The sequence below is a fragment of the Antechinus flavipes genome, chromosome 2 (assembly GCF_016432865.1).
Source record: "Antechinus flavipes isolate AdamAnt ecotype Samford, QLD, Australia chromosome 2, AdamAnt_v2, whole genome shotgun sequence".
In the NCBI taxonomy this organism is placed as follows: Eukaryota; Metazoa; Chordata; class Mammalia; order Dasyuromorphia; family Dasyuridae; genus Antechinus; species Antechinus flavipes.
In genome coordinates, this window is record NC_067399.1 from 335,374,455 (window position 1) to 335,387,343 (window position 12,889).

General features: G+C 33.8%; 1 protein-coding gene across 1 annotated transcript in view; it reads left to right on the forward strand.

Moving 5' to 3' along the window:
- Positions 1-12,889, forward strand: part of MTHFD1 (methylenetetrahydrofolate dehydrogenase, cyclohydrolase and formyltetrahydrofolate synthetase 1) — a 77,987-nt gene that overhangs the window by 18,123 nt on the left and 46,975 nt on the right. The window contains exon 2 of the mRNA XM_051977808.1: positions 10,874-10,958. Coding sequence (XP_051833768.1) covers positions 10,874-10,958 — 85 coding nt within the window. The remainder of the gene's footprint in view (positions 1-10,873; positions 10,959-12,889) is intronic.

The window sequence follows — 12,889 nt, forward strand, 5'->3', positions numbered from 1 at the left end:
GAATGCAGTGAAAGGCAAAAGACATTCTCTGTGCTTTAAGAAAATCATTTTGCTTAGTGGAGGATGGACCACTTGATGGAGGACGGACTGCAGTGGTTAGAAACTCAAAGCAAAGAGACCAGGGAGCAGACTATTGCAGTAGTCTAGTCATGGGCCCAAGGGTGTACTTGTATGAGGTTAGAGGCAGTGTCCCAGGAGAGAAAGGGTTATATGTGAGAAATGTTAGGAAGGTAAAATTAGCAGGCCCTGGTAACAAATTGGATATGGCCAGTGAAAAATAATGAAATAACACTTCAGTTGTGAGCCTGGAGGAGTAGTGTTGCTCTTTAGGGTAATAAGGAAGTTTGGAAGAGAACAGGGTTTGGAGGAAAGGTCAGGATTTTAGTTTTGGATACATTGAGTTCAAAATTGCTATAAGACACACAGTTTAAGATGTCTAATAAACTTTGGAGATGAAATTCAATAAAGAGGATTGGATAAATTGATTTGAGAATCATCAGCTTGGAAATAATAATTGAATTATTGGGAACTGGTGAAATCACCAAGTGAAAAAATATAGAGGAAGAAGAGAAGAAGGCCTGATACAGAGCCCTGTAGGGTACCCAGATTTGGTGATTGTGACCTAGATAAAATTCCAGCAAAGGAGACAAAGAAGAATCAGTTGGAAAGGTAGAAGGAAAAAACAGGGAAGAATAGTGTTCCAACATTTTAAAGAGAAGAGCTTATCCAAGAGAAAAGGGTCATAGAAGATATCAAATTACAGAGAGGCCCAAAAAGCAGAGGATGAGAAAAACCATGTGACAACTTAGGAGTCACAGTAGTAACTTTGGAGAGAGTAATTTCAGTTGAATAATGAGGTTAGAGATCAGATTGTTTAGATTTGGAAAAACTGTTGTGAGTAGGGGAATCAATTGGGAAAGTTTACATCTGACCCCTACCTCTCTCATTCTGCCCTCTCCCTTTTCTCGTTCTTTTTTCTTTCTACTTCTGTCTTCCCCATCTGCCCCATAATTGGGCAGGTTTAGAAGGATTGCCCAGCTACAGTGAGAGCTCAGGTGAAGTATTAAGGAATAGAATAGTTTATAGATTTTACTGTTAAAATAATATTAGAATTATTAACTGACAAATGAGGTGAAGGGTCTTAGAATCATAGACCTAATGCTGAAAGGAAGTTCAAAGGCCATTTTGTTCCACCTCTGCATTTTTTACATGAGGCCCAGGGACATGGACTTATTCAGGTTTATATAGTTACTCAGCTGTGGTATTTGAACCCAGGTCCTGAATCTGTAACTAAGGTTTTTTCCACAGTACCACACACACATTGTAACAGGAATAGCATCCAAAAAACCTAGCATTCTTCCTCACATCTTTCAATCCTGCATTTACATCTCATTAGTTCAGTTGTAACTAACCTCAGATCCTGTTTCTCTCTAGAAAGGAAATAAAAGACATGATTCCATAAAAGAATTTGAAAATCATCACTTACCCACTGTGTTATTAATTCCAAGATGTAGTACTTTTTCCTTGATTCTCAATGGTTTGTAGAGAAATGTAGTTTTTTTTTCCATAGGAGTTAAGTAATAGAAGAAATATATACCTTTTTTATCATGGATCTCTTTGTCAGTCTGTTGAAGCATACGGACCCCTTCTCAATTTTTTTTGGCCTATATTTTGTAATGGAAAGAAATGCTAAATTTCAAGTAGACCTACTTTTAAATAATGAAAATAAAGTTGTAATTTTTTTCCTATTAAAATTAATAAACTCTGTTATCTATTAGATAGTATTATCTATTTAAGCCAAGTTAAAAACCTCTGTACTAGATGTTCATCCAGTGTCTCAGGAGGTTTTGGCCACTCTCAGGACAGACAAAGTAGACATCACCACAAATTGGGTTTCAATGCCAGAGGAGAAAGTATCCATTTGTAAGAAGTTGGGAAGTTCTTGCTCAACAAGTGGTCAAATTTCTAGAAACCGCACTGCCCCCTGAATTATTCCAGAGCAGTACCTAGATTCTAGAAATTACACAATTAATTCCTGAGGGAAAATTGTGCAGCCTAACAAACCTTTCATTTCAAGGCAAATTTTATAATGAAGAGAGGACAAAGGAAAAATAACTTGTTTCCCAGGTACCAGTTCTGTATAGGAGGTCCAACAACTCAAGGTGCTGGAAGCATTCCTTGTAGATAAGATTTCCCATTAACGTCAGAGCTGATCTCTAATAGAGGACACCTTTATCAAAGAATAATATACTTCATGACACCTTGCTATTGAGCCCTTTTCTTAAGACCCTAAAATGAATAAATGATTATGTACATAAATATAAAATAAGGAGGAAAGGAAGGAAATAATCATTTATATAGCAGCTATTTTGTGTCAGGCACTGTACTAAGCACTTTATAAATGTTATCACTTTTGGTTCTCACAATAACCCTGTGAGATAAGTGCTGTTATTATCCTTATTTCACAGTTTAGGAAACTGAGGCAAACCAGTTAACTTACCTGCCCAATATCATATAGTTGCCTTAGTGCCTAAGGGCTAGATTTGAACTCTTAAGTCTTTCTGACTTCAGATTCAGATTTTTATCCATTGTACCACCCAAGAACCTGTAAATATTGAAGTTAAAAAAACAAAAATAGATAATTTTAAAGACCTGTTCTAGAAGGAGAAAACAGACAATTCATTGAGAATTGTCTTACAAAAAGATACCAATCCCCGAAAGTCAGTTCTAACAAACTTTTTAAGTACCAATTGTTCCTGTGTTTTAAATGACTTGGAGAAAAAAAATTATAGGCTTTCCTATCTCCTTCTACTAGACAAATATAGTATTGCTTCTCTAAAATAGAAAAAAAAAAAGCTGGAGGAAAATCACAGACCATTTTCATATTATTAAATTATATTGATTTTAAAGTATACTACTACATTCATGAAAAAAAATTTATTCCTTCTGACCAAGTAGGATTTATAAATGGAATATAAGGATGAATTAATGTGTGTGTGTGTGGGGGGGAGAAGCTAGGGAGGAGAAAGAAGGAAGGAAATTCACTGAAATAAATTCAATGTATTTATCATAAGGGAGCAAGCCTGTGTTAAAATATGGTAAAGATTCTTGTTAGAAAAAAAAATTTGACTAGGGGAGGGGGCAGAGAGAAGGAGGGAAAAAATTGGAATACAAAGTTTTACAAAGATTAATGTTGAAAAATTATCCATGTATATGTTTTGAAAATTAAAAAGCTTTAAATAATTTAAATGTAAGAAAACATTTCCATAATATCATGTAAATGCCCATTTGAAAATGAGTCAATTTTTATACCTTTATTTCCATTAAAAAAAAACAAAACACATTAAACAAGATTAACCACTCTTGCCATTGCTATTTAATATAATTTTAGAAATTAATCAGTAAAGCATGAAAAAGAAATTAAAGCAGTAAGCATTTAAAAAGAAGTTGTTGAAATAGATGGTATGTTTATATTCCTAAGGCAGTAGACGATTTAGTCAAGTTAATTGATAATGGAAATCATTGTTGTGGTAAAGAAACTATAAGGTAAATAATAGAAACTTCAAAAATTCTACATTTCTCCATATACTCCTAAGAATTTGGAGAAACTGATTCTTTTACAGTAATCACAAAATGTGTCAATATTTGGGCATTAATGTATCTAGTCATAAAAGGCAGTGTAGCTAGAGGTTAAGTTTTAAAGTCTAGAATACTTTAAATACTGCTTTTGATTTATATGCTATGTAACCACCAGAAAAACCCCACTTTTTGCAAGGGGCCTTTCTCTAAGCCTTGTAAAGTTGCAGATTAGTTGCTGATCTCCAGTGGAGAGAATTTTCACACTGGAAATCCTCTTCAGTGATATCATTGTGCTGATTGTTAATGTGTGGATTGGTTTTCTATAATTATACTTATTTGTTATATGGGAGGATTTCTTTTTGAAAATGGAGTTGTGGAGGAGAACCAAAAAACTTCTTGTCAAAGACAGGAATTTGGGGAGAGGAAAGGATTGTTACATTTTTAGAAGATAGGTATTAGGTGTGTGCAAAGACAACTTCAAAATGATTATTAACAGATTTAGGAACTGGGGGAAAAAATTGAAGAGACCCTCTTGCTCATAGTTGGAGCACAGTATACATGTCTACATGCAAATAAACAGTGTGACACACTGGATATAGAATTGGCCTCAGAGTCAGGAAGACCTACAAATCTTTCAGAATTCTCCAATTTTTTTTGTTTCTTTATGCACAATATTTTTAAAACATCTTATTGTTAACTTAAATATAACAAAAATGATTATTTGTAAAAAACAAATTAGCTACAATTAAGTATATGTTAAATTTAACAAGATAGCAATAGAGAACTACCTCTTTGTGATTTCCTTCTACTCTCTTCCTTCTATTCCTCGTTGAATATTATCTATCTATCTTTCTATCTATATATATTTTTCTTTTTTTGCTGAGGCAATTGGGGTTAAGTGACTTGCCCAGGGTCACAAAGCTAGGAAGTATTGTGTCTGGGGTCAGATTTGAACTCAGGTTCTCCTGACCTCAGGGCTGGTGCTCTATCCACTGCGCCACCTAGCTGCCCCCCGTTGAGTATTTTAAAAAATTATTTCATTTATGCTCTTTTTTTTTTTTCATCATTATCATATACTAATTGACTCTTCTACAACTCCATTTTCAAAAAGAAATCCTCCCATGAAACAAATAAGCGTAATTACGGAAAATCAATCCACACATTGACAATGTCTGAAAATATTTGTCTCATTCTTTACCTCTTGTCTATCATCTCTGTCAAGAAGTACATGCTTTTATCATCAGTATTCTGAAGTTATGACTGGTCAGACAACACAGTAGTCTGTTAAATTCAAATGCTACAATTTGTTCAACCTTTCCCCAGTTTGTAGAGGGACCCACTTTTCTTCCAGTTCTTTGCTATTACAAAAATTGCTGCTATAAATGTTTTTAAAAGCTAAGTCATGTGAAAAGATTTTGAAATTTACTAATAGAGATGTGTAAATCAAGACAACTTGAAGATAACACTTCATACTTAAATAATGAAAGTTATCTGTGGGATGTGCAATTTGAAATGTCCAGTAGATGATACAGGGATGATTGGAGCTCTGAAGAGAAACTTAAATTATGTAGATTTGGGAGGTAATTATTGCAAAGCGATGATAGATAAAGGAGCCAATGAAGTCACTTGGAAAGTATGAAGAAATGAGCAGGGCCTAAGATAGAGGCTTGGGGTGTATTCACAGTTAGATATTATATGAAAGATGACTCAACGAAGAGGACTAAGGAGTGGTCAGACAAGTATGAAGAGAACCAAAAGATAACAGTGGTATGAAAACTCAGAAGTGAGAGCGTACAGGAGAGTTTTAGTTGATAGAATTTTCGATTTAATGATGTGGCCAGAAATAAAATTGTAGAAATTTGAGAAGTGAATGAGAGGAGAGGGAGTTAGTAGAAGCAATGAAAGTAGATATGAATAATTCAATATACAATGAATAGAAAAGAAGGATTATACAAAAAGCTAAGCTACTATATGCAGTGTAAATGTATAAAGGTTTGATAAAAATATGAGATTGTGAATGGTAGTCTCAAAAAATGGGAAGCAATCAACAGCTTTATGAAAAAAAAATACAATTTCTACTAATAAGGGAGATGCAAATCAAAAACATCTGAAGTTACACTTCTAAAGGTTACATCAATTTTATTTCCCCCAGTTAATAAGTAGGCCATACAATTTTCTTTGAGTTTGGGTGAAAAAAAGAGGTATGATATAAGACTTTATTTCCCCCAAAAAAAAATCATAAAAAGAAGAGAAAATAATTATCACAAAATTTGAGAATTGGAAGGGTTTTCAGTGATCATCTAATCCTGTTAGAATCTAGCTCCAGTGAATACCAAGAGTTGAATGAATATCTGAGGCCAGGGGAAGATAGGCTTTGCAATCTTTGTTTATTAATCTGAGCACCAAGGTTTATATACTCTTTAGACTAGTATTACATTAACTCCTTAACTAGCAGTAACAAGATATCTAGCGTAACAGAGTCTTCAGTAACAGAAATTATCAATAGCAAGATATTTGTCAAAACAGAGTTGTAAGCAGAAATTATCAATGGCAAAGTATTTATCAAAACAGAGTTGTAAATAGCATACTAAATAGCATAGAAAGCATAGTGCTTTCTTCCTGTCACATGCATTCTCTATCAAGATTATCTTAAATTTATCTAGCATATGGCTTTCCTTCGTTGTTAAAGAGATGGTGAGCCTGTGCCCAGCAGAGCCTTCACAGAGAGCAGGTTCCAAGCAATACCTAGGCCAGACTCCTCCTGTTCATGCACCCACTCAATACTGGCCTTCTACATTATCCAACTCATAAACAAAGAATCTTCACTATGTGAAACAGGATGAGTAGTTTCTAATCTCTGAAGATCTAGGGAAAAAAGCCCTCCTCCCCCTTTAAATCAAACCTACTTCACCCACTCAATACTGGCCTTCTACATTATCCAACTCATAAACAAAGAATCTTCACTATGTGAAACAGGATGAGTAGTTTCTAATCTCTGAAGATCTAGGGAAAAAAGCCCTCCTCCCCCTTTAAATCAAACCTACTTTGTCTCCCATCCTCTACCAATAATCTAATTCCATTCCTTGAGGCCAGAATAAACAAGTCTAACCCCTTTTTCACATCATAGCTTCTCAAACATTTGCAGAGAGCTCTCACTTCCTCCCTCAGTCTTTTCTCCAAAGAAAATATTTTAATTCTTTCAGCAAATCCCCAGATGATCTGGACCCACGATCCTTTACTATCCTTGTTGCCCTCCTCTGGACTTTGTCTGGTTTATTTGTTAATTTTTTTTTTAATTTCATTACCTTGAACTGAACATAATGCTCAAGTTGGAGGCAGAGTGCACCATCTTGGAAGTTATGCTTCTCCTAGTGCAGTCCAAGATCGCATTAGATTTTTTTTTGGCTATCACAACTATTTTCTTAAAATCCCCTCCTTCACCAATATTCCTTACTCTTAACCCATCTCATATTTGGGGAGCTGACTTTTTGTTACATGTGCAGGAGTTATCCTTAATGAATTTCTTATTATTAGCTTCAATCCAGTACTTTAGTCTATTAAGATCCTTTTGAATCACAATTCAATTATTCACTGTGGCCAGCTGTCTTCCTCTTAGCTTTGTGTCTTCTGCAAATTTGGTGGTTGTACTAATAAATATTTATCCATTACTTTTTTTTTTTAATTAACCAACATTTGGCCAAGCACAAATCCTCGTAGCCCTCTAAAGGAGGATTCCTGTCACTTTAACATTGAACTGCTCTTAACAGTAACTGTTCTTGTGAATGTGGCCATTCAACAAGTTCTGAATCCATCTTCATTATGTTGTTACATACACATTTCTTTTCTCCAGAAAATCAGTATGATTTGCTTTATCATAAGATTTATTAAAAATCTAAGTAAACTCAATTCACAGTCACCTCCTCATCTAATAATTAGTTTAGTAACCTTGTTCAAAAAAAAAAAAAAAAAAAAAAGGAAACCAAGGCAGTCTAGCATGACCCTTGTAAGCCATGTTTCTCTTTCTAGAAGTTTATCATCTTTTTAATGGTTTGTGCTCGAATTTTTCTGGGAATTTAGTTGACATTGTCTTGCTTCCCTTTTTAAAAAAAAAAAAATCAAGACATTTGCCTTTCTCCAGTTAGTTCATCTGGGTCAGGTGATTTGGATCTATCAAGTACAACTAAGTGCTCATATTACTTATTTTGCATATCAGCTTCCTGTTAGTCATTCCAGTGCAATCAATATCTTGTCCTGGTGTTTATATTCATCCTTGATTTCCTCACCTTGTTTTTATCTTTTCTACATTTCTTTCTTAGCCAAACTGGTTGATGAATTTCCTTGGGTGTAATCATTAGTCAATTCTCATTTTTCTTCATTTTTGGAATTGATTTTTTGGGGGGGTTTTCAGAATATCGTTAGCATTTCCCATTTTGTCTAGTCTTGTCTTTCTTTGTGAAATTTTAGTCCATCAGAGATTCTATCTTTTCCCCAAACTCTTTAAAATATGCTTTTCTACTTTTTTAGGATATGTGTTAGACTAGGCCTAGATTTCTTTTCCTTCCCTGAAATAAATTTTAGGAAGATATCATTTCCCCTCAGGTTCCCACCATCATTTTCTTATTCATAATTGCTCCATTTGAAATAAAAATAAATGGAAACAACTTATGTGACAGTAATTGGAGAATAAGGCAATAAGTTGTTATGTTAATATAATGGAATATTATGGTGCTATAAAAAGATAAATATGTGGAATACAAGGAATATGAGAAAACCTATGCAAACTACTTATCAGCCAAAACAGAATTGGATCGATAATAACTGCAACTATATAAAAAAGAAAGATAAAGCCAAAGGCATCAGAACTTGAAACATATATAAGGGAACCTAAAGCAGAAATAGTTTTATTTATTTGTTAATTCATTTAATTCTATTGCGATGAAGGCTAAGGGTTTAATGTAGGATTTTACCACTTTGTAAGTTTTTTTTGTTGTTGCTGCTGGTGGTCATTAAGCTTTAATAAAAACACTTTTTTGTTTTATAATTTACATTTTTAGAGTGTTAATCATATACATTTGTAGTCTATAATTCCCACTTTAGGCACAATCAGTACTTTTAAATTAATGTCTCAACTATTGATATGATTTTCATTGGCTCATAGACCACTTCTGGCCCACGCTATCTCCTCCAAATACTTTCAGAGGTTGCACACTAACTTGTAGAACCTCAGAGTTGGATAGAATCTCGAAAGGTCATCTAGATCAAACGGTACTTCAAGAAAAATTACATCTATAACATCTCTAATAATGACCCGTCAGTTTCTGCCTAAAAATATTAGTCCAAAAATATTAGTTTTACAGTCCAGTCCCTCCTGCTTTTACAAAGTTCTAATTGGGAAGTTTCTCCTTTGAGAAATCTGCCCTTGAAACTTCTCATTGTCCCTAGTTCACTTTTACAGGCCCAGCAGAATAAGGCTAATTCTTGCATGTGGTAATATAAAATGCTTTTACTTACATTTTGTAATTTTATGTTCAGAACAATCCTGTGAAATAAGTGCTCAAACATTTTTATCCTGATTTTACAGATGAGGAATGTAGGGCTTATAATAGCTTTCTATGGTTAGTCACAAGTATGTGTCAGTTTTGAAGTTCCAAGTTCTCATCTCCCTTAATGAAGTCTAAGATTGCATTAGTTTTTTGCTGCCTTATCAAACTGTGATTCATATTAAAATTGTAGTCTACAGAATTCCCAGGCTATTTTTTACCAAAATTGATATATTTTCCTATTTACTCATTCATATACTTGTGCAGTTAATTTTCTTGACCCAAACATAGGACTTGATGTTTGTCCCCAGTTAAATGTCATCTCATCAGATTGAGCTCATTATTCTAGTCCAGAGGTCTGCAATGATGACAGAAGAGTCAGCAAGCTGGGAATGGTTTTTATATGTTTAAAGTAAAGTTTACTTAGCTCTCAATCATTCTTAGCTCTCAATCATAGGCTGGATTTGGCCGTCAAGCCATAATTTGTAAATCTCTGTTCTTTTGAAAACTTTGGGTATTCTGATTTTGTCATTTCCCATGTTAGCTTATCCCTAAAGCTTTGTGTTTGGTAAACAAAGCCTTCATGCCTGCTAAGAGTACAAATCTTTGGTACATCCCAGTAATACTTTGGAGAATGGATTGGTGTGGAAGAGACAAGGAGACCAATTAAGAAGCCATTGAATTAGTTTGTGAGATGAGGCATTGTATCAATGAATAGGGGAAGTTGTGTTAAAAAAGGTAAAGGAATAGGATGTTCAAGAACTCAGCTCAATCTTGGGTTCCTCTACCTGGCAGAGTCTGAACAGTCTAAACATTAATTGATTAGTTTCCAGGGTACTGGGTTAGGGGTGGGGTTAATATTAGGTGGGGTAGCATGGTGAATGCTATTCATTCATCTCCTCTTTCAACCCAGAGAAATGTCCTTAGACTTTCTTGAGTCAAATTACTGATGGTACTAGGAGTTGTCAACATTTAAAATCTTTTGTTCCCCCAAAGATGTGCTAACGATTCTATTTCACATTTTTATGAAATAACATTTATCACATTTCCCCACTCTTAATTGTGTGTAATAGGTTAGGGATTGTAGGATGGACTAATTGCCTCTCTACTTCACTGCTTCCCTTTCATCTTGTTCTATGAAATATTTGGATTATACTATCATCTATTAAATTACTTTTCCCCTCATTACCTCTCAGTAATGATAATTGGTTTTTTGTTCCTGCATTGTCAATTTGGGACACTGGAATAGGGTCCTCAGTGAATTTGGCTCTAAAGGGCTGCTTTCTTATTGCTAGAGTAGAGTCAGGTAATATCCACAAAGCAGTCAAGGGCCTTGGATGGGTGGCGCAGAAATGGAGAATGAATAGCCTGTAAGGTAGTCATCTTTCCATCACCTTTACCTATGAATTTCCCTTGGACTTGAACTGTCTTTTTCTTATTCATTTTAATTGTGAAATGATTTTGTTTTAAGAATATCTGCTTTTCTGCTTAACCAGTGAGGAAAAGGAAACTTGAACCCTGAAACAATGCAAGGAGCCTAAATTTAGTGCCAGATGGAGTATTTACCTTTGGGTTTCATTTCTATTTCAGGTTTGAATGTTTCATTGCTTTATATTTCCAAAGAGAGTGTGAGGATACTAGTCTCCTTATAATAATTTTAGTTTTAATTTCAGAGAGAAAAATACATCTTAATTTCTTAGGTTGTGATTTCTGGTCAGTAATTAAGGGGTTAACCTTTTTATTTTTCTCCCTAGGCAAGTAAGAGAGAGACTGAAGAGCCAAGTTACTCAAATGAGGGAACAGGTTCCAGGTTTCAGGCCAGGCCTGGCGATTATACAGGTATTCTGATGTCTTCATTAAAATAATTTGACCCATGGGAAATAAGCAGTTTTCATTTGAAATACAAAATTGTAATATTACCTTACCACACACTATGCATACTTTCAGCTTCCAGATATATTATCTTACTCCTTGTGAAATCTTTGTTAGGAATGGATACTGTGTAACATAATTTTCTTTCCCCATTATCTTGCCACTGTTGCTTTTTGTTGCAAATTTTTCCTTATTAGAAAGGTTGGGGTTGCTAAGAAGGAAAGACAATTTGAAGACTTGTGGTTATATTCCCGACACATGTTCTGTTCTGTGATTTTTTTTTTTTAACTTTTTCACAAATTGCTGTGAGAATCAAAGGTATGTTATAGAACTGTGCTTAGAATATCCAAGAACTGGTTATTTCTTTATTTATCTGGGGAGGTTTATTAAAGAGAGAAAACATATGTCATGATCAAATCCAGGTTTTTATAATAACATTTTTCTTTATCAATACTCTGTTTTAAAGATTTCTATCTAACCTTTTCTACCTTCCTTGTTTGGATAGGTTAACCTACACTGTTTTCATAAAGCAAAAAAAAAATATTGATTCTATTTGGCTGCTTTGCAGGTATTTACCAGGATGCATATCTTTGATAGATTTATCTCAGATATTTGTCTCTTGTGTTATAAAGGATAGTGGTTCATAATATGAATTATATATTATTAGACAAGGAATTGGGGAAATAAAATTAATTGGGCTTTTTAAGTAATACTTATCTTTGCTTTATATTATGTATGGCTTGAATGAACTGCTTCTAATTCACGAGCAGGTATGTATGAAAATAGCTGCTTGATAGTAATGTTGAGTCTTAGTAGACAATTGACCCACGATAAGACTGAAGTATGAGGTATTTATTAGTAATTCTGGATTATTTCATTCATATATAATCAGTGATATCAAATTTGGATTTTATATATGCATTATATCGGAGTAAGATTATTGTGAAAACTCAGGAAAGAATCTGAGATATTTGTTATGTTTTGATGAGAGAAATGCTTTGAATTTTCACATGCATGAATAAAATTACCTTTTTACAGTGAGCCACATGCTTGTATAAAACATCATTTCTATGGGAAAATAACTCATAGGTATTAAAAGACAACTTAAAAACAAACTTTCAGAATAAGTAAAAGCAAATCTTAACAAAGCAGTAATATACAGAAAAGTATTGAATGGAACCTTGCCCTCAAGATTTAATCTAATAATAATAAAACCCAAAAGCATGCAAAAAATTAAATAGCAATCAAAGATTTTTTAAACAGTTCAAGACACTACTAGAAGGGCTGTTGTTAGATCCTACATGATTATATAGTAAATAATAGAATTTGATTGATAAAAGTGAGTTCTACAAGGGTCAGGGGAAGGTGTTTTAAACTGAAGGAAAGCTATTTATGTATAAGTTTAGGACTGTCTTCTATGCCAAACATTTATAAGGAATATGTGTTATAGTGTTCCCCATATTCCAAAAATAAAAAAAGATAAAAATTAATCATTAATTAAAATATTGATCAATTAAACCATTGGTCATTGGTAATTTATTCACTTAGAAACAATTGCTTCTTTTTGTTGAGGGAGCTAGGAGAGAGATGATAGACACTTTGGCTCATGGTAAATAGATATGTTTTGAATCTTAGTAGTATAAGTAATAATAGTTCACATTTGGGTGTTTCTGAATTATATTTTCCTTTCTATTCCTCTTATGGGAATTTCACAACACCCTACTGATAGGTAGAACATATTATTCCCATATTTTTGGTGAGAAAAATGAAACTCATAGCTGAGCCATATGTACTTTAGAGCCTAAAGGAATCTCAGAGATTAATCTGATTTAGATGATCAAGGCCATAGAACTTCAGCCTAGGCATTTTTACTACAAATCCATTGGTTTTGTTTTTTT